Here is a 25,266-nt window from a genome sequence, read left to right on the forward strand (position 1 = left end):
AAGGTGGTTAGTGACGATATTTTCAGATAAAAAACAATTGATAGCTACAATATTTACTTATCTTGTTCAATATAAGACTGTAGTCCTAGCTATACTAGGATAGTAACTGCGAAACGGTAATACTACTGTTTCATAGTGAATGTAGCAAGAAGATAATAATATCTATACTTATGCACACAGCTATATCATTTCACAAGACAATGATGGGATGGAGAGATTTTTTATTTAAAATAAATTCATTTGTCCGATAAAATTGGGATTCGAAGCCCATGATTTTACAGTGTCCACTTCCTCTTCGCTGACTTCACCAGCCATATCTACACGCTCCCGCTATTCTTCGGCTCGGAGTCGCCATCCAATTAATGGCAATCCTTATCGTGACATGGTCCATTCCGTCTTCCAAATTAAGGCAGAACCTCTTATCATCTTCCAGTCTTCCGCTTGAGTCATAGAGATCACAGATCAGAGCATCCATCGAATATAATTAAGTATAAAAACAGAGCAGGGAGAGTGCACCTATAATAGAGGAGATGGCGGACTGGGGGCCTGTGGCGGTAGCAGTTCTACTCTTCGTGTTGCTGTCGCCAGGCGTCCTGTTTCAGTTGCCTGGAAACGACCGGGCAGTGGAGTTCGGCAACCTAAAGACCAACGGGTCAATGGCCTCTATTGGCCCGGCCCGATCCATTAGATCGAAAACCCACAAACCCGTTGGCTGGTTTCATCCTCGACTCGTGCCCGTTCTACGCCGGTCTGTTTTGTGTCGCCCCCTTTCCCTCTCCTCCCTTCTCTAGATTGGAAATGGCGGCGTCGCTTGCTCGTCTCTCGCGAAGAACCCTTGCTGCTCCAACCCCCATCCTGCCCCTCCTACGTTCCCTTTCCACTGAAGCCGTGCCATCTCCGTCTGTTTCGCCGGTGGCGCCGCCGCCGCCTGCTGTGTCGGATCGCGTGAGGTGGGACTATCGAGGGCAGCGACGGATCATTCCCTTGGGGCAGTGGCTGCCCAAGATTGCTGTCGACGCTTACGTCGCGCCAAACGTCGTTCTCGCCGGGCAGGTCACTGTCTACGACGGCGCCTCTGTTTGGAACGGCTCCGTCCTCCGAGGCGACCTTAACAAGATCACAATCGGATTTTGCTCCAACATCCAGGAACGGTGCGTCCTCCACGCTGCCTGGAATATTCCCACAGGTTCCCTCGTTCCTCTGACCTTGATTGACTAGTTTTAGTTTTAATTCTTTGGCGGAATTTTAATTTGATTTGGAACTCTGCGCTTGTATTCATATGTTCTCTATGACACATTCTTCTTTTCTTCCCAATTCGGCTCCCTCCGTGAGAACTGGCGCCTGCCAATTTAATAACCATGAAATATCCCAATCAAGATTTGATTTTTTGGAGATTTTTGAGACAATTATTCGAGAATTTTAACCAACAATGCTCGAAACTATAATCAAATAATTTTAGTGTCTAATACTGAACATTATAAAGATAGCCACTTGGATCTATGTTTGGGTGTTCAGTGAGCTACTGCTGATTGGTAAGATGCAGATGTCCATTAGATTTCCACCCATGAGCTATCCTCACAAAAGAAGAGGATATCACCATAGTGCAAGGATCTTGAATTTCAAATTATTGTCTGAAATTGGATGACTGCAACTCTCGTTTGGTATTTTTCTGAATTTTTGATTGATTTCTCATATGAAATTCTTATCGATTTAAGTAATATCTTTTGAATGTGCTAGCTTTCCAGAATCATTCAGGTTAATGTTTATGTTTTCCCTATTAAAGGACGAATTTTGTGTTGAATAGGATGATTGGTTTGGGACTTTCACCTTCTTTTAGCGTGGCCACTCCTCATTTATATTGTTGCTACTTGTAAATAATTCTAGCAACATGTCCAATGGACAACACATAGCCCAAGAGAAATATAGATGGTTAATATATGCACATGAAATATGAACCAAATTACTGCATCCGTTGTATAACCCAAAATAACTGTTATACTAAGAATGTGGTCAATAGATTCATAAATTTTGTTAACTATAGGAGGGATCACATTCTGCAAAGGAACTATACATGTATTGAACAATATTTTCCATGATTTTCCTTCAAGTTAATTCCTTTTTCCTTATTTGAGATTCATAAAATTGTTAATTCTAGAGCAGTCAAGATAAGGTTTGTGCATGAAGTTGAGGGGACATAGCTATGCCCTAATTATGGTGTGAGCATCATAATACATCTCTCAATGAGAGGCTGGATACTATAGCCAAACCTGATTGAAATCTTTAAAATTTTGCTACAAGTCTTGGATTATAGAATCAATTTAATTGATTGAGGAGCCAAAATTGGGTTTTTGAATAGCTATTTCTGTCTTGTTACAGAATAATACCCATGATCATACATAACATTTTTTAAGAATTTAAGATTAAAAGAGAACTGATCTTCATGTAGATTTAGTAGACACTAGTATGAGATCAAATTAAATAAATGTTTGTTGGCATTAAAGAAGAATTAAGAAGAATGGAAATTCATATATAAATCTTTCAGATCCTTGTAATGTTTGCTTATGCTGATTGTGAAGTGTTTTAATGGTTATTTGCTATAATCTATTGGTATTCAGTGATTGATGAAGCCAGGATATCTACATTGAGGAGCTTGGGGTTTGTGAAATTAAACTCAAAGAAAAGTTTCCTTGGGGTTCAGAATTTTTTAGCTGTGTTATATTACAATTTTGTTAGATTGTTGTTTGCTCAAAAAACACAATTACTAAGTGTAATGCACAAACATAATCTGGTCATGTCTAGATTGATAAGATGATTTTGTTAACTATAATTTTCATCATTCGAAATAGTTAAGATGGATAAAAAAAAGTTTTAGGTAGATCCAATTGCAAAAACACAGTTTAGTGATGTCAAGCTTGCTAAGAGTAGTCCCCACGGGACGGGCAGACGGTCATTGCATGGGGTGTTGCCACCAAGAGGTCTAGAGGTCAATTCCTAGCGGCCAGGGCGATCCTGTCCTCCCCCATGCAATGGTCATTGTTCAAAAGGCCAAAAAAAGTCACCCGTGGTTTACCTCTCTACAAATGACTATGGGACCGATTGCGTGGGCTGTCTAGGGTCAACATATGACTTTTTGCCACAAAGGCTGCTAAAAGTATTTTGTGAAACATAATTTTCATCATTTAGAATAGTTGAGATCAATGGACATTAGATCCTTGTAAGAGTTTTAGGTATCTCAAATATTAATGATAATATAATTAATAGGACAAAGAATGGGTGATCAAAGTTAGAGAGAAGCTTATGCAGTTTGTTTGATCATTGTGTCCCCCTTTGGCTAAAAAGAGTATTTTATAAGATGTAGTATGATCCATCATATTTATGGATAGAGTATTGGATTATGTAACAATATGTACAGAGAGTTAATGAAGCAGATTCATGAATGTTAAAATAGTTGTGTGCATTTAGTAAAAAAAGGTTAAAATAAAAAATATTCATGTTTAAAGAAATTAGGTACATCTCCAATAAATTAGAAAAAATGAGACAATAGATTGAAACGAAATAGACATATTGAAAGATGACCATAGATTCTTTAGTTAGAAGATGTAAGGGCTACAGGAAAACCAAAGAAAACATTATGTTTTAATTAATTTGAATGTTATTAATGATTTGCCCTGCTTAGAGTTGGTAGGATGGATGAAATTCGTTTAGCCAAACCCTAAATAGTTTGGTTATGACTTGATGAAGATGATGATAATTTTCATCATTTCCTGTACATGGACTTTGTTGGGCCCTACATAGCTATCATGTCAGTTAGATGAACAAAACATATACTTGTTTGTTAATGACAAATGTTCCAATACACAGTATGAGATCCTCTCACTCATAGGTTTTTAGAGAGGAATAGCACAACTGAATTTCTAATGGATTGTCTACCTGAAGATTGTTTGTTTTTCTCTTTCTTTAGATATGCTATTTCTAGATGTAACTGGATTCTGCTGATAGGACTTCAAGTGTTGTGATAATTTTATATTATCTTTTGTTGAATTTCTACTCCATTCTAACCAAGAGCGGATGTAGTTCATTTCTATTTCACCGATGAACATGTTGACTATATTCAACGGGCTCATCTCCGATATGTTTGTGTGGCAGGACTCCCAGCTGAAACATCAGTTGACCGTTATGTAACGGTCGGTGCTTACAGTCTCCTGCGCTCGTGCACAATTGAGCCAGAATGCATAATCGGTCAGCACTCCGTTCTCATGGAAGGTTCGCTAGTGGAGACTAATTCAATCCTCGAAGCTGGGTCTGTCCTCCCCCCTAACCGTAGGATTCCAACTGGTGAACTTTGGGCGGGCAATCCAGCTCGGTTTGTTCGAAAGTTAACCCATGAAGAAATAGTCGAGATTCCCAAACTAGCCGTGGCAGTTAATGACCTCATGCAAAGCCACTTCTCGGAGTTCCTTCCATATTCTACAGCTTATTTGGAAGTGGAGAAGTTGAAAAAGACCCTAAACATTTCTCTTTGAAAGAACAGCTTCAGTTCGAGTCCGAAGAATAAGCTTTTGGCAGCACTTTCTCTCTTTGCCATCTAAAAGCCAAATGTATAACGAGTGAATGTATCTATTCATACGGCTGAATTTGTAGCCTTGCCTTCTACCATTTGTTTCAGTGGCTTGTAGCTATTCCACCATTGGACATGGTACTTCAAGTTTTATTGTTCTGAGCAAGTGAAACTATTTTCCAAATAACTAGTAATGGAACTGATTTTGCTGTTCTAAGGGTTTTTCTTTTCTCAAGTAATTTCCCAATCAGTTTACTAATAACCCTGCTTAGAAATTTTTCCATTAATTTACCTACTTTATTTGCTTTCAAACTTAATTCCCCTTGCAACTCTTTGTCAACTTAGCATTTTTATATTATATAACATTTCAGAATTTTTTTTTTCATATTTGTTTAAAATTTAAATGGCTCTGCTAAAATATTCAATTATTTTATGAAGATTATTGATTGATTTTTATTATCTCAGGTAAAGAATGTACAGGTTGCAATTGATTTTAAATGACTCGGATGATTTCTGGTTCTTATTTGGCATTGAACCAGAGTGACTCGAAACTTTGTTTTTTGTTCTATTCGATTTTTAGTCTGCTATTAGGATAAATATCCTGAGCTAGGGATTCCCTTACTATTTGCCTTTCTACTAAGGCCTCTCCCCCCTCGCTCGACCTTGGGAGAAGCCATCTATGGACGCCTTGAGGGTTTGGAGAGTTTCATCGCATTTCGTTAGCTTCGCGTCCAGGGTGGCTGCTTCCTCTAGGGAGAAGGTTAGGGTTCGTGTCCGTTGTTGCTCCTCATCCGCAGCCGTTGCCGCCTCTGCGTCAACAGACTCACCTTCTTCAACCGCTGCCCCGACGAACTCTGACCGACGCCGCCGGAGCTCCTCCACAACCTCCGACCGGGAATCCATCCGTGCCATCCGTCTTAAAAAGGTGTTTTTTTTGCTGTCTTTGGAACTCTTCTATTGCTGTTTGTAAACCAAGGTTTTAAGTGCTGGCATCCAGAAAGTACATGGGTCGGTTTTCTACGAGACAGAAGGAACATTTCCATGTGAATATGTACACATGACATGCTGATGAACTGTTTGATCAGGTTGAGGAATTAAGAAGCAAGGGCCATGAACCATATGCATATAAATGGAGTAGAAGCCACACAGCATCTCAACTACAAGATATGTATAGGCACTTGGCGGAAGGTGAAGAACGCAAGGAGGATTTTGTGTCCATTGCGGGAAGGATTATTGCTCGTAGGGCATTTGGTAAATTGGCTTTCCTGACTTTACGAGATGATTCTGGGACAATTCAGGTTTGTTAGTTATATCATTATTGGATTACTTTAGTCACGCAAGCAAGCTCTATGTATATCTTTGTTCATATGTACAATGCTAAATTCAGATTTAGATTTGAATTTATTAGTTAATGTTTTTTTCCCATATCAAGGCCATCTGAAGCTCAATGGTGAATGTTCTTGTTAATGCAATAGACCTTTGAGTATTTGGTTGGATTAATGGCCTAATTCTCATCTTGACTACATTACTTATTTTTCCATAATACAATTTTGGTGATGCTAGATCTGAATTAGATGATCAATTTGAAATAGACCAGGTGTCTGAGATTCTACCTATAATCAAACATGGACACAGTCCTCAATGTGTTCACCATTAGCTTTACTCTTTTCTAGGTGTTGCTTTACTTTATAATTTTTTGCATTGGGTATGCATGTGGCTTCCTTTTAATTCTTGCGCCTGGTTCAGCTTTATTGTGAGAAAGAATGCCTACAAGATCAGTTTGAGCAGCTGAAGACAATTGTTGATATTGGTGATATTGTTGGAGTGAAAGGATTCATAAAGAAGACAGAAAAAGGTTAGATTATCTTGCTTTTATATCGAAAAATGTTGTTGGCTTTTTGCCTGAAAAACAAGCTGCACATCTTATAATCCATATTTTTCTTTGAACTTTCTGTCGGCAAGATTGATCTTACATGTTATTATGGCAATCTTTATTATATTTGTGGAAAAATGATTCTGAACCCAATCATAAGTCTAAAATATAGCCTTCTCATTCTTAAATTCTCACGTTAATTTTTTTCTCTTTTCAGGAGAATTGTCTATTTATGTAAAGGATTTTTATATTCTTACAAAGTCTCTCTTGCCTCTACCTGATAAATATCATGGTCTAACTGATGTGGATAAGCGATACCGTCAACGGTGAGCTTCTTTGTGTTGTGTTTAAAATCTACATGCTTGTTTAAAAATTGTTCTATGTAATAAATTCCAACATATAATAATGTTTCGAAGGGTTTCATGGACTGAATCCAGATTCTCCTTCTAAATTCCAACATATAATAATTTTTTGATAGGTTTCATGAACTTTCCAGATTCTCCTTCTGATTAATTTAGATAAGCCCTAGCTTCAGAATTAATATAAATCACAAAACATATTGGCGCTGTTTGAGCAAAATATTATTTTATTTTATTTTATTTTTTCAAGTAGTTTGGAAATGGCTATCCATTTCAGTAGATGAGATATATGTGATGAGTAACTTTCAGTTTTTTGCTATAACAACAATTTGATATTCCTTACACAGTCGTGTTATGTTTTCTTGGCAATTACTTGAACATTTTATTGCTATACACTAGAGTCTAGGATATAATCATAACACTGACACCAAGCTCGATTGTAAAAGGTTGAGGGCCTCATTAATCTTGGCAGCCAATGTAATAATATAAAAATCTTATGAGCATATGTAACAGACAATTTACTCAAAAACATCAAGGTATGGTCTGCTTTAACTGATCTGCAATAGTAGGTCTTGGTTTTGTCCCATGGTGGAATTTGAATTCAAGAACAGAAGCTTCCCTAATGATCAGCCAGTTGCTCCACCCCGAGCACTCGCTTAATTGTCGAGTACTTAACATGAAGAAGCCAACACCTTCCAACAAAAGATGCCTCTTTTTATAGTACATATTAAATTCATTTTACACCCATGGCCAGCTTTCTTTCTCCCTTTTGTGTGTATTTTGCTTTATTTCTTCCACTACATTGTAGAAGGACTAGGTCACAACAGCATATTTCATTACTTATCTGTTATATATCAATGGAGGGATACTATTTAAGTAGCCAGCCCCAAACACACTTATTTTTCTGGCTCTAGTTTTTGCGATTAAATTGTATTTTGGTGATTTCAAATGCCTTAATGAGTTAATGCTAACTTGACTTAAATTGTTTCTCGTGACTGTTCTGTAACTTTAACTTTTGTTCCAGGTATGTGGATATGATTGCCAATCCCGAGGTTGCTGAAATTTTTAAACTACGATCTAAGGTGCTAATTTTGCAATTTTTTCTTCTTATTGAGATTAATATGTTTAGAAATGATTTGTTGTAAGTGACAATGAACTAGAGATTTTAATTGCTCCTTTGTTGATTTTCTTAAAGACCATTTCTTTTGTTTCTATCATCCTTCTTGAACAATGTGAAGGATGTCTGCCTATGATAATATCGTATTTTATACTTCTATCACACTATAATTGGTCAAATTTATTGTGCAATTATTGATTTTTTTGTGTGCATTAATTGCAACAACAATGATGTTATGGTGAATTTTCCATCACTAGTTATTTGCAAACATCTTTTTAGCATGCTAAACTTTCGATGCCACTTTCAATTAGATCTATTTTATTGGAAATCTTTCTCCTCCTTTGTCTCTCTCACTTACAATTCAAATAGATTGGACTTGTCTATTTACCCAATTTATCAATTTTTGGGCACAATCATATCATATTTGATCTATTTTCTTGCATTTTATCATCTTAAGGTTGCTCCTAACTTCTGGAAAACTGCATCTTCCTTTGATCTTTTCTCTTAGAAGCTCCACACGATAGTCTGAACATTCTCATCTTTATTACACTAGTGTATTTTGCTTGTTTTATTTGAAATTAGAAAATTAGTCATTGGTGCTTTATGTTCCTTTTTTTTTCATTTGTTTGATATTAGAAAATTAACTATTAGTGTTGTGCTTGAATCTACCGTTCCATCTTTTGCATAATGGTTTCACCATCAATGTTTTCAAATAGCTTGTACAAATTACTTATGGAGAATCAGTATCTAGAAACCTTTTTTCCATTTGTTGTTGTAATTTTACCATATCAAAATTGAAAATTTTCAATAAAACTTGAGTTTAGATGGGTACAAATAATTTGATTGACCTTTTTGTTCCCTGTTGAGTTACTTTCTCACTGAATTTCTACCATGAGAATGCAGATTGTTTCTCAGATCCGCAAAACAATGGAATCTTTAGGCTTCATTGAAGTTGAGACTCCTGTATTACAGGTATTGCATAACACCAATTATTTTGCTTGTTAATTGTCAGCTTGTTTCTCAAGCATTATCATTTTGAAATATAGTTCAGCAAATTCCCTCAAGCTTTTGCCAATTCATTTTTTGTTGCACATAGCAATCGTATCACTAGCATGTAGCACTTGATCGTACTTATTTTTGATAGAATGTGAATTTTCTCATAAAATGCTTCACTGTTGTTTTCTTAATTAGCCATGTGTCAGATCATCTCCTGTCTTAATGAACTATTAGATAGTTGCTCATATCATGTTCTTTTTTTAATAAATCTGTACTTAATAATTTCTTATCCTTTCTTGAGGGACTATTTGATTGCTCTCATATTTGAAAATCTTGAATAGGGAGAAGTTGGGGGTGCTGAAGCTAGACCATTTGTTACATACCATAATTCACTTGGTAGAAATCTTTATTTGAGAATTGCAACGGAGCTTCATTTAAAGAGAATGCTGGTGAGTTTATGATGCATTCTTATTCTCAATTGTTTATTCTAGTTCTTGAAACTGAGCTTTCTTTTGTAATTTCCTCCACATGTTTTCATTGACACTTTAGTTTTATGGTTTTTGCTCTATGGAGTTGCAGGCTCTTAAATGTTTCTAGAACATAGCTGACTGTTAGTAAAACCCATTTAAGTACTTCTAATGCCTTAATAAACAATTACACTAATTATTTTATTTTAGTAAAATTTCAAAAGGAGACCTGATGATTCAGGAGAGAGGGAGAGGCGGGATTCTTGGGATAAAGTACAGTGATCATCAGTGCATAAGTGTTCAGACAATGTGCATAATTGCAGATCAACACTGTGCTAGTTGCAGTAGTTTATACAGGTTGATCTTGTGCTAGTGGTGATCTGTGATGGCACTTCAGCTTCATATCCTTTATACCTGCTGTGAATGGTGGGTTAGGACTGCACTTGATGGTTTCCTAGACTGATGAAGGTGGTTTTCTGTTTTCTGTTGGCTGTTAGTAACGGGTGTTGCATGACCTAGAAAGATTTCACTTCACACTTCCCTGTTCTATGCATGAACATCTGTCTAAAATTATAGTTGAAGGTATTGATGTTCTGAATTCTAATGTTGAAAAGACTTGAGTTAGTCCCTTTAAAGGTTGTTTTCAACAAATTTCTTCTTTGGTGATCTGAAATGTAAATTCTTTGTAATTATATTCTTTTCATGTTTAAGCTAATTAACATTTCTGTTCATGGAAAATACCTCCAGGTAGGGGGGCTTGAGAAGGTGTTCGAGATAGGGAGAATATTCAGAAATGAAGGCATCTCAACTCGTCACAATCCTGAATTCACCACTATTGAGGTCATACAGTTAAAATGAGGATGTTCTTATTAAGCTTGCTACATTTCTTTAAGAAATTCTGTTTTACTGGTGCTAGCTTCTTATAGATGTGTTATGCGTAAAGCATTTTTAGCTCGTCATATATTAATTTGTGCAAACAGTGAGTTTTCTTGACACTAGCTTTTTGTGGTAGATGTATGAAGCATATTCTGACTACCAAAGCATGATGAACATGGCTGAAGAAATTGTTACTCAGTGTGCTCTTGTGGTTCATGGGAAGCTTGACATTGATTATCAGGTAAACTTGTCATAGATGCATTCTTCATGACAATTCTTGCCTCATAGAGAAAGTAGGCACAAGCAGATATAATGTAACTGTAAGACTATGACTATGTCTTCACTTCAGGATTATCAGGTGAACACAAGCATGCTGCTCTCTGGAATTCTTATACTGTGAAAATGAAATAGCTACTGTTGTGCATGATGCATATACCTTGGCTGATGTGTCTGTGTCCCATGTTATGCTGCTCCCTTAAAATATATACTAAGTTTGTTATAGTGCAATCATTTCCGCAGCCTCCTACTTTGGTTGGTATGTTGCCTTATGTGGTTGAGATCAAGGATTAAAAATCCATGCATGTCAGTTGGCACTAGAGAAATATTTTGTTCAGCCCGCTACTCACTCATGGAACTTGTTTGGAATGATGAAACTCTTTAGTCACTTCGTGAATAAAAAAAAAATTGTGCTTTGTTTGTGCTACTCTGTACATATTCAACTTTACTGTCCCACGATACTTGACAGACAATGGAAAATATTTGTTCTTACTCTGCCATAAGATGCTCTCACTATTGGTTATCTCTGATTGATAGCAGAAAGAAAATTGTTTATCTTCCTATCATGATGTCTAATGTTTGATTAAGTTATATCTAATGTCTCAAAATATGTATCCTGATAGACTGTACTATTCATACGATATAGTTGGTATGGGTTCATCATAACTTATCACCATTTTTTGTTCGAATGTTCAGTAGTAATCATCTTATGATGCTATATACAAAGTTTTTCCAGCAAAATGTAGAAATTTATGGAATTTGGATATAGTTTCTAGTTTCAGGAGGTTGATATCTAAATGAATTTGTATAAAATTGTGTTCTTAGATCTGGTCATATTTCTTCTTTCATAATTCTGTATACTTCCTATTCGCAGCAGCTGGCATTTTGTACCAGTAAACAAGTCATAAAGTTTGTCTGGTGCTATACAGGGAATTCTAATATCTCTGCAGCGGCCATGGAGGAGGGAAACTATGCATAATCTAGTGAAACAAGCCACTGGTATTGACTTCTATGAATATGAGAACAACCTAGATGCTGCAAAAAAAATTGCAAGAGAAATATTAGAGAGCAGAACGGAAAGCAAGGATGGCCATCTGATTGAAACATGTCCATCTGTTGGACATGTTCTCAATGAGGTAGTGCCTATGTTTTCAGTTTTCACATACACTACAAAATGTTTAGCATCTCTTTCTTCATCTTTTGATCACTGTAATAGCTGGTTTTGAATGTTTAAGAATGGAGTCTACCAATTGATGTAGTTTTTGGCTCATTTCACCAGTGTCGATCTTAACCAATAATGCTTGGATTATAAGACTTTTATGTTAGTTTCTGTTCACCTATTAATTATATCATTATTTTTATTCGAAAAATGCCCTGTTTATCTTTTTAAAGGTAGCTATAATGATTATGTGAACTTTATCGGATTTGTTTTATGCTAAATTTCAGTTTCCTATAGATTAGCATGTCTCCATCACCAACAAATTTATTCATTTCTTCATTTGAAATATAATCATGATTACGAGCAACTTTGAAGGATTGTAGTTTCTTTTTGCTTTGGTAATTAACATTTTATTTCTATTGATAAGTATGACTTCATCAAATAAAATATTTATAGGGATCAATGTAGAAAAATCGTAAAAGGCTCTGTACTTAAATTAAACTCTTTTGCTGGCCTGGTTGAAGATTTTTGTACATCAATTACAGTGAGCACTGCTACAGATTTCTTAATCTTGAAAGAACACCTTGGGCACTACTGGGATAGATCCCACCTCTTATTAACAAAGACTGCACCTCAACTGCCATGGTGGTATATTGTGGTGAGGCTCATTAGTCGCACTCATGTATGATAAAGCATCTAAAACTACTTAGAATAGGTTCTACAAAGTCGTAGTTTAGTGTTATTTCAAGACTTATCTTACATCGTTTCCTTCTTATGTTTTGGCTATAGAAATATTCAGTAAACCATTTAAATTTAGTAATGATATAGGTTAACATGATCATTATTTTAGTAACAAATGACTTTTCTGAATTTGTTTTAATTGACATAGCAGATGATAATGCATTAATGGTAATAACAAATATTGGTTATACTTGGAAGTTGAGAGTGAGAAGCTGTGAGCTTAAATCTACTGATGTTAAATCAGTGTAATAGTGGAGTTGACACAAGTTAGGGCACTGGCAGGAAAATGTTCATGTTAGAGAGTGCATTCCCAATAACCTTAGATGGTGATAATGGGCTTACGATGGAGCTAAAATGAGATGAACTTTACTTGAGAAACTTATCTTTTAAAAAAATGAATGTGTAATATTCTTGAGAAACCTATATTGATCTCTTTTTGTGTTTAAACATGTAAATATTCTGCAGATAACATTTTCATATTGATTCAGATTTTTGAGACAATTGTTGAGCCAACTCTTGTACAGCCAACATTTGTACTTGACTATCCAATTGAAATATCACCATTGGCTAAACCACATAGAAGGTATAGATTCTAACTTTTCTCAAGGTATAATATTCTTTATGCCATTTTTATATGCTATTTAAATGTGGAATATTTTATCTTCTGGTTGTCTTCCTCACTAAATATATTTATTTCTGCTATTGGTTTATTGATGTATTTGTCATTCTGATTTTAATGATATTTGTTGTACGAAACATCTTGCTTATGTGTTTCTTTCCAGTTTGTTTCCCCGTTTTAGTAGTTGAGACAATCACCGTAGATCTTCTAAATTTGACTATTGCCTTAAGATTAGCATAAGTGATCTTTTGACATGGCTGCAACCAAGGTTTAAAATTTCGGTCCAGATCAGAATGATACGGTTTTAGTTTCGTATCGTGCTATGCCGATACCGTTTTGGTATTTTTTTATTTATATATAGTAATTATTATATAAATATGTTTATTGTGTATAATTTTAAAATAAGTTGTATATTGATTTTATATAAATTCTCAATTATTGGACAACTTAATATGGTTAGAAAAAATTATTAAATATAGTTTTCTTTAAAGAAAGTTAACATATCAATAAGACAATAACTTGAATTAAAATTGATACATTATAATACTAATACCAAAAGGAGTGATCAGTGACGTGAATTAGATGGAAGTATTGGTTCTTGTAACATTCTGCTTAGGTCAACATCATAGCTCTCCGATACCCAGATTAAATAATTATCCCATAACATGCAATATTGATATTTGATTTTTTCCACATGCCCATCAAGGTGTCTCGATTTTTCACTAGAAGTTGGATTTGAATTGACACCACTAAAATCGAAACTGGTATAGGCACAGGATAAGCATACGCCCCCGAACTCTAGTATGATGGATCACCATATGATGCATCAGAGTTATAATAAGAAGGTTGGAATCAATCTTTAAACTCTCCTGCATATCTTGATAATTATGGGCTTTATTTTGTTTGTCACCCTAATATTGACGTTGATATTGAATAGTTCTATTTCTAACTCCATGATCATAATCTTGAGTTGCATGTGTGTAATCTGTCTCACATGTCCATGGCTCCGGTGCTAGAGTAGGGGGAACATAATTTTTACCACAAGATGCATCATTACTATCATCACTTCCATGAGTACTTGTACTGCTATTAACATCACTATCCTCATTTCGAACTTCTTGTCGGACTTTAGTGTCAGAAGGTGATGATGTTATGTCATCATGTTCTTACTCATCAATTGCATTGATTGAATTTTCACTAATTCTCAATTTACTCCTCGTAAAAGCAGGAGGCTTGCCTTTTTCTTTCTTTTTAGCAAAAATTGTAGGAGCTTTACCTTTGCTTTTGTCTTTATCTATAGACTTTGGTTGGATTTGAGGTTGGGATGTTTGAGAACATCAAGACTGAGATCCAGAAAATCGAAATTCTTAATCAAAAGCTTCATCATCATCTTCTTCCTCACAGATATCTCTTCTAACTTGTATTTTTTCAATGAGTAAGAAATTGAGATGGTCATGGTAGGTCTCCTATTTCATCAAGTAATAAATTTTCAGCCTCAATGACGCTCCACCAATCCATCATTGGATCATTATTAGTTTGGACAAATGAGTTTAAATCACCACTTTTAGTTGAAGACGCATATTATAATAAACGTAGATCATCTTCTCCAAGTGACGATAAGAAAGGCGATTTCATACTTTTGTATGAATGAGGGAGAACATTAACCAATTTGTTTTACAACCACTTGAAGATGTTTGTGAGAGAATTCATATTGTAATCTTTTTCAAATTTAGAGCTAATCCGCCATATTGTAACCTCCACTTAACTATAAGATAAATAAGAATAAAATTAAAATAGTATTTATATTTGTTGACAATAATTAGTAATAATCTTTACTATATTTACCTGCATCCATTTTATATCTACGTAACACTGCAGTAGGATCACTAAAAGAACCATATGCCTCTTGAAAGAATCAATTTTCATTAATGGTTTCAGCAATTGATTCTCTATTTATTTGTAGTCTTGATATTACATGTCTGATGGTCACTAATAAATCATCATCTGTGTCAAGATTATAACGGTATTGATATGCCGGATTAAGATAATAACTTACAATAATTAAACATATACTTATTAATAACAATATTAAAAATTCTTTATCATTAAAAAATACGTAATTGTCAAATAAATATATTTTTCCATTAATCGTCCCATCTTGTAGTGACTATATCAATGTAATATAGATATTGATTATAAAAGTCTCTTAATTTCCTCTTTTCTTCATGAATTAGGTGGTAAACGTTGTACATCTATGACTTCTTGTCCATATCGACTTTTTGTAGAATAATGTACAAGGGTTCTACTGTTATAAGAATATCGATAGTCCCAAAATTTAATAGATATAATAATTTTTTGCACCTCTTTACCTTCGGTCGTGTTAGAATATCGAGAGACTTCCCAATCTTCAGATGAGAAGAACATGACCTTCAATCTGATTTTTTTCTGATTCAATGATTTTAACATGAAAAAGTGAGTGACAAACCTAGGCACAAAATCTTCCCATCAATAAATTTTTTCATTAATCTATGAACCCAATGATGATTATAAAGGAATGTTAAAGTTTGACATATTTCGCTACCGTCTTTATTATATCGAATTTACCGATATCTGCCATCATTAAATTAATGCAGTGTGCTACGCATGTTGTCCAAAATAATGTTTGATACTTTTACTCCAATAACTCTCCAGTCCTCTTAAAGTTGGCACATCACTATGTGTTTTGCACCTATCTCTTAAACTACACTATCCATCAAACGATATATGTAGGGTGCATCATGATAGTCTGTAGTTGCATCAATAGATTTATGAAATATCACCTTTCTATTGTAATATAGTAGAAAGTTGATAATGCTCATTCGTGTAGGTTCTGTCTAGCTATCACACATTTGCGTAATCCCATATAAGCTCTATTACTTCTTACATGATAGGATTCAAGTTTTGATCATCTCCACGTGTTCATCTAAATCTGGATTTGACAATTTCATATGTAGTCGGAGGTTGAATACCATGACCAGATTTTTGGATGTTCGACACCATGCTACACTAGTATGCGTTGTTTGCTGCATTAGGGGGAATATGATTAAAATAAAAAAATTTAGCAATATTTTGACCGATTTATTTCTTCTCTTTTGTATATGCATCATCAATCCTAGTTTGTTTGCTAGCTTGGTGTAGGAATGTTAGTGGATCAATATCAGCAATATCAACTGCACGTCTTTGTCCCATAGAAGGAAAAAACGACGAATACCACATTGTGTTGAAGTAATATGAACATTTGCACTCCTTCCCAATGTTGTTGTAGTAGTTGAGCCACTTCCACCAACATTAGCGCCACTTCTATGTCACATATTTTGCTCATAGTCATATTGAGTTCGAGAGGAACTGAGAGCTACTAAAATATTTTCGTCATTTGTAACTTCACCACTACTTTCAAATTCATCATAGATTGGTTCTTTAGAGCTTCAACTATCGAGAGGTTCATGTTGTCGTTGTTGTTTATACTTTAATGTTTTTTTGTCATTAAGTTCCTCTTTCATTGCTCGACAAACTTCTTAAGAAATTTTTGAACAATTAGAAACATCCGGATATCCACTAGCAAGATGTTTTAGACGTGTTACCCCACTACTGCATCCAATCATATTGCAATGCAAACATTGCCAATGGAATCAATTTTCTAATCAACGTGCGTGTCTCCAAGCAAGATCATGAGATTGTTGTTTTGGTACCATTACCTATGTATTATAAAAAATTAAAAATAATAATAACATCAAGAATGCCTTTATCATTGTAAAGTTACAAATTAAGTATATAAAAAGTAACTTCGTGAAAGCAATCTTCTATAACACATTTTTATAAAGTAAACGTGAAACAATCTTCTAAAAATATTAATTCAATTTTCTCAAAGTGCACACGATTATAAGTGTTTTATTAGGAATCATAAACTCGATAGCATACCTTTATCAAAATTTTTGAAATAAAGAACATATGATATTTCCTAGGAGACATTCTAAGACAAAAATATATATTTCATATGTTTTGAAAGCAAGAATCCTAAAAGTAAAAAACAGGTTAAATATTTTAATATTTATGGATCTAAATTTCAAATTGATTCTAAGACAAAAAAAAAATATTATCTATAATAAGTATATAAATTAATACAAAAATGCTACTTTATATATAATAATTATATAAATTAACTATTTATTTATTTCTTAGAATCAATTTGAAATTTGGATCCATGAATATTAAGATATTTAGTTATTTTTTTTACTTTTAGGATTCTTACTTCTAAAACATATGAAATATATATTTTTGTTTTAGAATGTTTCTACCTGATCTGCCTAGGAAATATTATTTGTTCTTTATTTCAAAATTTTTGATAAAGGTATACTGTCAAGTTTATGATTCCTAATAAAACACTTATAATCTTGTGTGCAGTTCTGATCATTCTAAATTGAAAAAGTTGAATTAATATTCTTAGGAGATTGTTTCAAATTACTTTATAAAAATGTGTTATAGAAGGTTACTTTTATGAAGTTGCTTTTTATATACTTAATTTGTAAGTTTACAATGATAGAGACATTCTTGATGTTATTATTATTCTTAATTTTTTATAATGCATAGGTAATGACACTAAAACAACAATCTCATGATCAAGCTTGGAGACATGCATGTTGATTAGAAAATCGATTCCATTGGCAATGTTTGCATTGTGATATGATTGAACGCGGCGGTGGGGTCACATGCCTAAAATAATATCTTGCTAGTGGATATCCGGATGTTTCTAATTGTTCAAAAGTTTATCGAGAAGTTTGTCATGCAATGAAAGAGGAACTTGATGTCAAAAAAAAATATTAAAGTATAAACGACAAACATAAATTTGTTGATAGCCGAAGCTCTAAAGAACCACAATCTATGATGAATTTGAAGGTTGAAGTTCCAAATGACGAAGATTTTTTAGTAGTGCCTCTCGAACTCAATATGACTATGAACAAAATATGCGACATAGAAGTGGCGCTGGTGCGGTGGAAGTGGCTCAACTACTGCAACAACATTGGGAAGGAGTGCAAATATTTGTTTTACTTCAACACAAGGTGGTATTGGTTGTCTTTTTTCTTTCTATGGGACGAAGATGTGCAATTGATATTGATCCACTGGCATTCCTACACTAAGCTAGCAAACAAACTAGGATTGATGATCGGTCAAAATATTATTAAATTTTTTTATTTTAATCATGCCCCCCTAATGCAACAAACAATACATACTACCGTAGCATGGTGTCGAACATTTAAAAATCTGGTCCTGATATTTAACCTCATTGCTTATGAAATTATTGATCTATATTTAGATGAACAAGTGAAGGAGATCAAGACTTGGATCCTATCATGCAAGAAGTAATGGAGCTTATATGAGATTACGTTAATGTGTGATGGTTGGACAGGACCTACTATATAATGAGCATTATTAACTTTCTACTATATTGCAATAGAAATGTGATATTTCATATAGACTATAATGATGCACCCTACATATATCGTTTGATGGATAGTGTAGTTCAAGAGATAGGTGCAGAACACATAGTGCAAGTGAACTTTCAGAGGGCTAGAGAGTTATTGGAGCAAAAGTATCAAACATTATTTTGAACACCATGCGCAACACACTGCATCGATTTGATGATGGCAGACATTGGTAAACTCGATATAATAAAGAAGGTAGTGAAAATGTCAAACTTTAACAAAATTCCTCTATAATCATCATTGGGTTCATGGATTAATAAGAAAATTTAATGATGGGAGATTTTGTGACTAGGTTTGCCACTCACTTTTTCCTGTTAAAATTATTGAATTAGAAAAAAAGTCGAATTGGAGGCCATGTTCTCATCTGAGGATTGCAACCATAGGTAAGGAGGTGTAAAAAATTATTATATTTGTTAGATTTTGGGACTATTGATATTCTTATAGCAACAGAACCCTTGTACATTGTTCTACATAAAGTTGATATGGATAAGAAGCCACAGATGTGCAATGTTTATTACCTAATTCATGAAGCAAAAGAGGAAATTAAGAGACTTTTACAATCACCACCAATTATCTACATTACATTGATATAATCACTACAAGATGAGACGATTAATGGGAAAGTATATTCATTTGACAGTTACGTATTTTTTAATGATAAAGAATTTTTAACATTGTTATTAATAATTATTGTAAATTATTATCTTAATCCGGCATATCAATATTATTATAATTTTGGCATAGATAATGATTTATTAGTGACCCTCAGACATGTAATATCAAGACTATAAACAAATAGAGAATCAATTGCTGAGACTATTAATAAAAGTCAATTATTTCGAGAGGCATATGGTTCTTTTAGCGATCTTATTGCAGTGTCATGCAGATATAAAATTGATGTAAGTAAATAAAATAAAAATTATTACTAATTATTGTCAATAAATATAAATACTATTTTATTTTTATTTATCTTACATCTAAGTGGTGGTTACAATATGACGAATTAGCTCCAAATTTGAAAAAGATTACAATGCGAATTCTTTCATAAACGTCTTCAAGTGGTTGTAAAAGAAATTAGTCAGTTTTCTCCCTCATTCATACAAAAGTACGAAAGCGTCACTTGGAGGATGATCTGCGTATATTATAATATGCGTCTTCAACTAAGAGTAATAATAGAAGAGAATGAAGAATAAGAGTGGTGATGTAAACCCATTTGATATTGAATTTGTCCAAACTAAGAATGATGGATTGGTGGAGTGCTGTTGAGACTGAGAATCTATTACTTGATGAAGTAGGAGACCCACCACGACCATCTCAATTTCATACTCATTGAAAAAATACAATCTATGAGGAAGAAGATGATGATGAAGCTTTTGATTAAGAATTTTGATTTTCTAGATCTCGGTCTAGACGTTCTCAAACATCCCAAACCCAACCAAAATCTATAGATAAAGGGAAAGCTCCTGCAATTTTTACTAAAAAGAAAGAAAAAGGCAAATCTCATGCTTTTACAAGAAGGGGTTAATTGAGAATTAGTGAAATCGATGCAACTAATGAGCAAGAACATGATGACAGTGATGAAACATCACCACCTTCTGACACTGTAATCCGACGAGAAGTTCGAAATGAGGATAGTGATGTCGATAGTAGTGCAAGTACTCATGAAAGTGATGATAGCGGTGATGCATTTGATGGTAAAAATTATATTCTCCCTACTCTAGTACCAGAGCCATGGACATGTGAGACAAATTACACACAAACAACTCAAGATTATGTTCATGGAGCTAGAAGTTGAACTATTCAATAAAAGAAAGTTCATAATTATCAAGATATGCAAGAGAGTTTAGCTAAGATTGATTCTGGTCGAAGTTCATTATACTCGCAGCCTTCTTATTATAACTCTGATGCATCATATGGTGATCCATCATACTTAGAGCTCAAGGATGTATGCTTATCCTATGTCTTACCCATTTCTATTTCAGTGGTGTCAGTTTAATTCCAACTTCCAGTGATGAATTGAGACACGTTGATGGACATGTAGAGAAATCAATATTGCATGTCATGGGATGCTTATTTAATCTGAGCGTTGGAAAATTATAGAGTTGACCTAAGAGAATGTTGTAAGAACCAATGCTTCTATTTGATTCATGTCACTCCTTTTGGTATTAGTAAGGTAACATATTATGATATATCACTCTTAATTTAAGTTATCGATAGATTAATTTTCTTTAAAGAAAATTATATTTAATTTTTTTTAAAACCATATTAAGTTGTCTAATAATTGAGAATTTATATAAAATTTATTTTTAAATTATACACAATTGACATATTTATATAATAATTATTATATATAAATTAAAAAAATACTAAAATCGTATCAGCACGGATCGAGATTTTAAACTTTGGTTGTAGTTAATAGGTCAAGTGATTTTGAGAACGAAATGTCTTTAGGATTCACTAGTTATAACAAGGATATCATGTTCAGAAATGCATGGAAGAAAGACCTGATTCTTTACTCGATGTTGCTTTAATTGAGTTGATAGACTGACGATGCTATTTATAGACAAGAAGTTGATACATTATAACAAGCATATTATGTTCAGAATCAAAGGAAATAAGAACCTGATTGTTCACATGATGTTGCTTTAACGTTAAGCCTATAGAGTATGCAAAGTTATCTTGTGTATCATTTAGTAGCTTGACAATGCTATTCTAAGCAGGATTAAAATCTTGAGCCGTAGTAGTCGGTATGAGTTAAAAATTTTCATTATGCTCGTTGCTTGACACATTAGAAGCTACAAAATCCATGGTATGCGAGTGGAAGTTAATGGTTGCCTTTGTGAGTTTATTGTGAGATGCTTTGTTTATCAGCATCTTCCACCTTCCATGAGAAGCTCTGGCATCTCTGAATAGTTTGCTGCATCAAAATGCACAATCTAGAGCTCATTTGAGAAGCTGCAAATTGTTCCTTCGTCACATCGCGCGAAGCTCCCCCTGATTTATCCTCCGCATTAGAAGTCACGTCACAAGAAGCTTCGTGCTAGCTCCTCCTTTGCACTGAAACCTTCGCTTCCTTGAATTCTAGCTTGTTGGTTTTACTCACATTTCTCCATCGTTGTATCGTGTGTTGTGGCTCACGTTTAGCCAATTGCCAGTGATGACTCTCAACTCCAAGTAAGCTTCTTTGTCTACTACTCTTTTTTGTCCTCTTCTTCTTTCGCTTCCTGTTCCTCCTTATTGGGGTGACTGGCACTATATTTGTTGGCATGGACCAAAATGGCAACAAACAATTTCATTTCCATCAGGGACCAAAACCATGACTCAGATCACAATTTTAAACCTTGATTCATAGACAAGAAGTTGATACAGTGTGGGATACCTGAACCAACATAATTCATTTCCTAGAGGCATCTTCTCAGCAGAGTAATTTTATCAAATTTGTTTTTCGCTCCTTGAAACTTCCTCTTTAATTGGACTTTTCTAATTATTGCGAGATTGTAAACTATTTACTTTGCCCTAGGAATGTGTGTAATCAGTGGGGAATAAACATGGGAAGTATGGAAAAGACTTGCCTTTTTATCATCTAAAACAATTATTCGTCTTGGTCATTGAGTGCTTTCAAGTTACAAACAAGCTCACAATTCCAGCAAAAATTGAGGAAGAATTTTGAAGAATCCAAAAAAATGATTCTTTCAGGAGCTCATTTCCTTTGGCTTAGTGCACTGGGAACTTAGTGGCTTGCAGTTGGGAGAAAACATCTCCCACCGGGAACGCTAACTGTGGACCTACCGCTGCTATACTAGGAGAGATCATACTGCATTATAGACTTGCTTTCCAGGTTATAATAGAATCCCTGACTCTTTGAAAAAATTGCTAGATTAGTTCACTCTTCCATTGTTGATAGTGTCAAAATATCTACTTTCACTTTAGGATATTGAATCCACCATTTGTTTGGTGATAGATTACAGAATATATGTTTTTTATATAGTCTTATGACAAGGTTAATCTTTGATAACTGTTTTAGTACCCTATTGCCGACGTATAGTGTAGGTGTCAAATTGGAGAGGAAAGAAAAATAAATATAACTATATACTGAACTTTGAACTTTATATTCCATCTAGAATGCTTAATTTTGATGTTACATTGTACAAACCGAAAATATGATAAATAAATAAATAAAAAATTTCAGCACATCTCGTATCATGCTAAAGGGGTGTTAAATATTGGCATGATACGATACTCATTGACATAATTGACATGACACAAGATACATTACGTATCTTGAGTAGCATCAAGATTAAAACATGTATCTGAACAATATATTTTGACCGTACTACCTCACATGGTACTAGTTTTCAAATAATGTGGCAAAAAGACGATTCGCTCGCTCCCAGTGCCCCCGCCAACCCGTCCTTAGGCCAACACGGAGGAGGTAAATCACGGGTGGCTACTAGCCATTAGTGCAGGTGGCAAGGCATGGGACACTAGTTTTCAAATAATGCTTCATGATATTACATCATAAGATCAGAAAATAATGGTTATGTGAATTTGTAATATTTTGCACTAAATATGCAATGCATTTTTTATGCTGATGCAGTCACAAAGGGTTGACTGAGCGGTTTGAACTTTATGTTTGTGGCCGTGAAATTGCTAATGCTTTCTCCGAACTTACAGATCCTGTGGATCAGGTAATTTAATCAATGTTTTTCTTTTTGATTCTTTCGAATCTCTACTTCTGTATTTAATCAAAGATTATTTCCAGTAAAAATGGTTTCTTATGGTGTTTGGTTAGCATAAAAGGCTAGGCAACGGAAATACATTCTAAAACATAGTTTAAATTTGGAAAAATGAGCTTTCCTTTCCAAAAATGGAAAATTATTTTCTGGAACAGAGAACCATCATCCTTAATCCTTTGAACAAATTGTATATTTATGAACATACCAATTTCATCCTTTTATGTCAATTATGACATCATAGGATGCCATATAGATATAATGATAAAATAGATTAATGGTCAGCCAGTAATAAACATATTTTATATTTAGAAAAAAAATTAATAAATATCAGGGAGGAGAAATAGATATTCAAATAATTTTGCATGGTTGATTTATCAAGAACAGGAAAAGTCGCTATTGCTTAGCTTATGCCTGTCAAAGCTTAGATAAGAAATTGGTTTTTTGTGATTCTCATGTTTTGATGATCAAGATAATTTTGTGGGTGACTGCTAAGGAACCAATCTTTCTGTATGCTTATAAACAAAGTAGTCTTAGCTCAAATCAGTTTATCAAATTTCTCAAGTGAGAATACGTCGCTTATCATCCCTTGCTAATTCACTGCAGCAGTTATTCACAGACTGTTTTTGGTTGAAAAACTGTTATGTTTATTGCTAAATGTCTAAATTCTGTGTGCAAATGGAGCAGAGGATTCGCTTTGAAGAGCAGATAAAGCAGCATAACAACAAGCGAGCAGCAATTGGTGCAAAATCTGTTGAAGGTCAAATAGATAATGATGATTACTCTTATGAAGTTGCACTTGATGAAGACTTCATAACTTCTTTAGAATTTGGCATGCCCCCAGCTTCAGGAATGGTATGACGATCTTTCCTATTTTCAAGTTATTCTATAAAATCCTTTTGCTAACATAATTAGCATGGCACATAGTTCTCATTTTCCATCAAATAATCTTAACGAACTTGGAACACAACTTTGTTTTTTTTTCCTGTGTGTAATAATTTTGATGCTTTAGTTGGAAAATACACTGAGGATGTACTCATGCACCCCTAGAAACACTTCCAAACACATGCTAACTTTATGAAAAACAAAAAATGAATTTGAAGATTAGTTGAATAGAATTAGATTGATGAAATTCATTAAGTAAATTTGCTATTGTTTCCAGTAAGTTAGAATTTTTGTCACGGTGCTTCTATCGAATTGGATCCTGGAGGTTTGATTTTGTTAAGTGTACTTGGACCTTATAATCTATGATCAGCAAGTCGTTCCTATCATGTTGCAGGGGCTTGGAATCGACAGGCTAGTGATGCTCCTAACAAACTCTGCCAGTATAAGAGATGTCATTCCCTTTCCTGTCTTGAAGATACAGAGCTAAGTCAACTCGAGGAGCAATGGTGAAATGTAAATTTGAGACCAGCAATTCTGTTGGGTGTGGAACTACTGCTCTTACCTGCCAGCAATTTTCCTGTTTATTTAATTTATGATGATCTTTGTTATAAAGTTAAGAAATAAGAAGTCAGATCCCTTTTTTTTTTTCTTATTTGGGGAATTTTAAATTTCTTACTGCAGAAAAATGTGAAAAAACAATAATGCATTAGCTGATTCCCTCGGATTGGGTGGTACTAGTCCAGCCGAGTCAAATTTTGTGGTGTTTAAACTTGCTTGGTAAGTTAACCGAGCCAAGTTGAATCTAAAATAAATCAAATTATTAAAATTATTGTTCAAGCTTGATTTAATTTTTTTTTATGAGTTTGAGTTTGGTTTGAATTTGGCTTGAGCTGGATCGTTTAAATATTATTTACGCTCTCAATTTATGATTGTTGGATTGTTTAAAAATTTTAATTTTAAGTTTATTCAGTCTGTGGTAATTTAAATTTATTTATTTATTTATTTTAAATTATTTATTTTTTTATTTATTTAACATCTCGATAAGAATTTTATTGATGAACATAGTTTATGGATATTATTTATGAATT

General features: G+C 34.1%; 2 protein-coding genes across 2 annotated transcripts; both read left to right on the forward strand.

The window, feature by feature from the left end:
- The first annotated feature begins 709 nt into the window (after positions 1-709).
- LOC122017032 (gamma carbonic anhydrase-like 2, mitochondrial) lies at positions 710-4,775 on the forward strand. The gene is made up of 2 exons (XM_042574500.1): positions 710-1,186; positions 4,147-4,775. The coding sequence occupies exons 1-2, from the start codon at positions 799-801 to the stop codon at positions 4,521-4,523; spliced, it is 765 nt and encodes a 254-aa protein (XP_042430434.1). The 5' UTR covers positions 710-798; the 3' UTR covers positions 4,524-4,775.
- Positions 4,776-5,152: 377 nt separating this feature from the next.
- On the forward strand, positions 5,153-25,021 carry LOC122017043 (lysine--tRNA ligase, chloroplastic/mitochondrial). The gene is made up of 14 exons (XM_042574511.1): positions 5,153-5,483; positions 5,644-5,856; positions 6,305-6,413; positions 6,649-6,757; positions 7,815-7,872; positions 8,811-8,879; positions 9,245-9,352; positions 10,118-10,210; positions 10,383-10,487; positions 11,452-11,658; positions 12,911-13,005; positions 23,158-23,248; positions 23,981-24,148; positions 24,573-25,021. Exons 1-14 carry the CDS (start codon positions 5,238-5,240, stop codon positions 24,663-24,665), a joined length of 1,764 nt encoding a protein of 587 aa, XP_042430445.1. The 5' UTR covers positions 5,153-5,237; the 3' UTR covers positions 24,666-25,021.
- Positions 25,022-25,266: the final 245 nt, after the last annotated feature.

Source organism: Zingiber officinale, chromosome 1A (assembly GCF_018446385.1).
Source record: "Zingiber officinale cultivar Zhangliang chromosome 1A, Zo_v1.1, whole genome shotgun sequence".
In the NCBI taxonomy this organism is placed as follows: domain Eukaryota; kingdom Viridiplantae; phylum Streptophyta; class Magnoliopsida; order Zingiberales; family Zingiberaceae; genus Zingiber; species Zingiber officinale.

Coding starts and splice junctions, on each gene's coding strand:
- LOC122017032 (XM_042574500.1), top strand. CDS start 799: ATGGCGGCGTCGCTTGCTCGTCTCTCGCGAAGAACCCTTGCTGCTCCA. Junction 1,187..4,146: donor TGCCTGGAATATTCCCACAG/GTTCCCTCGTTC, acceptor TTTGTGTGGCAG/GACTCCCAGCTGAAACATCA.
- LOC122017043 (XM_042574511.1), top strand. CDS start 5,238: ATGGACGCCTTGAGGGTTTGGAGAGTTTCATCGCATTTCGTTAGCTTC. Junction 6,414..6,648: donor CATAAAGAAGACAGAAAAAG/GTTAGATTATCT, acceptor TTCTCTTTTCAG/GAGAATTGTCTATTTATGTA. Junction 13,006..23,157: donor TTGGCTAAACCACATAGAAG/GTATAGATTCTA, acceptor ATGCTGATGCAG/TCACAAAGGGTTGACTGAGC.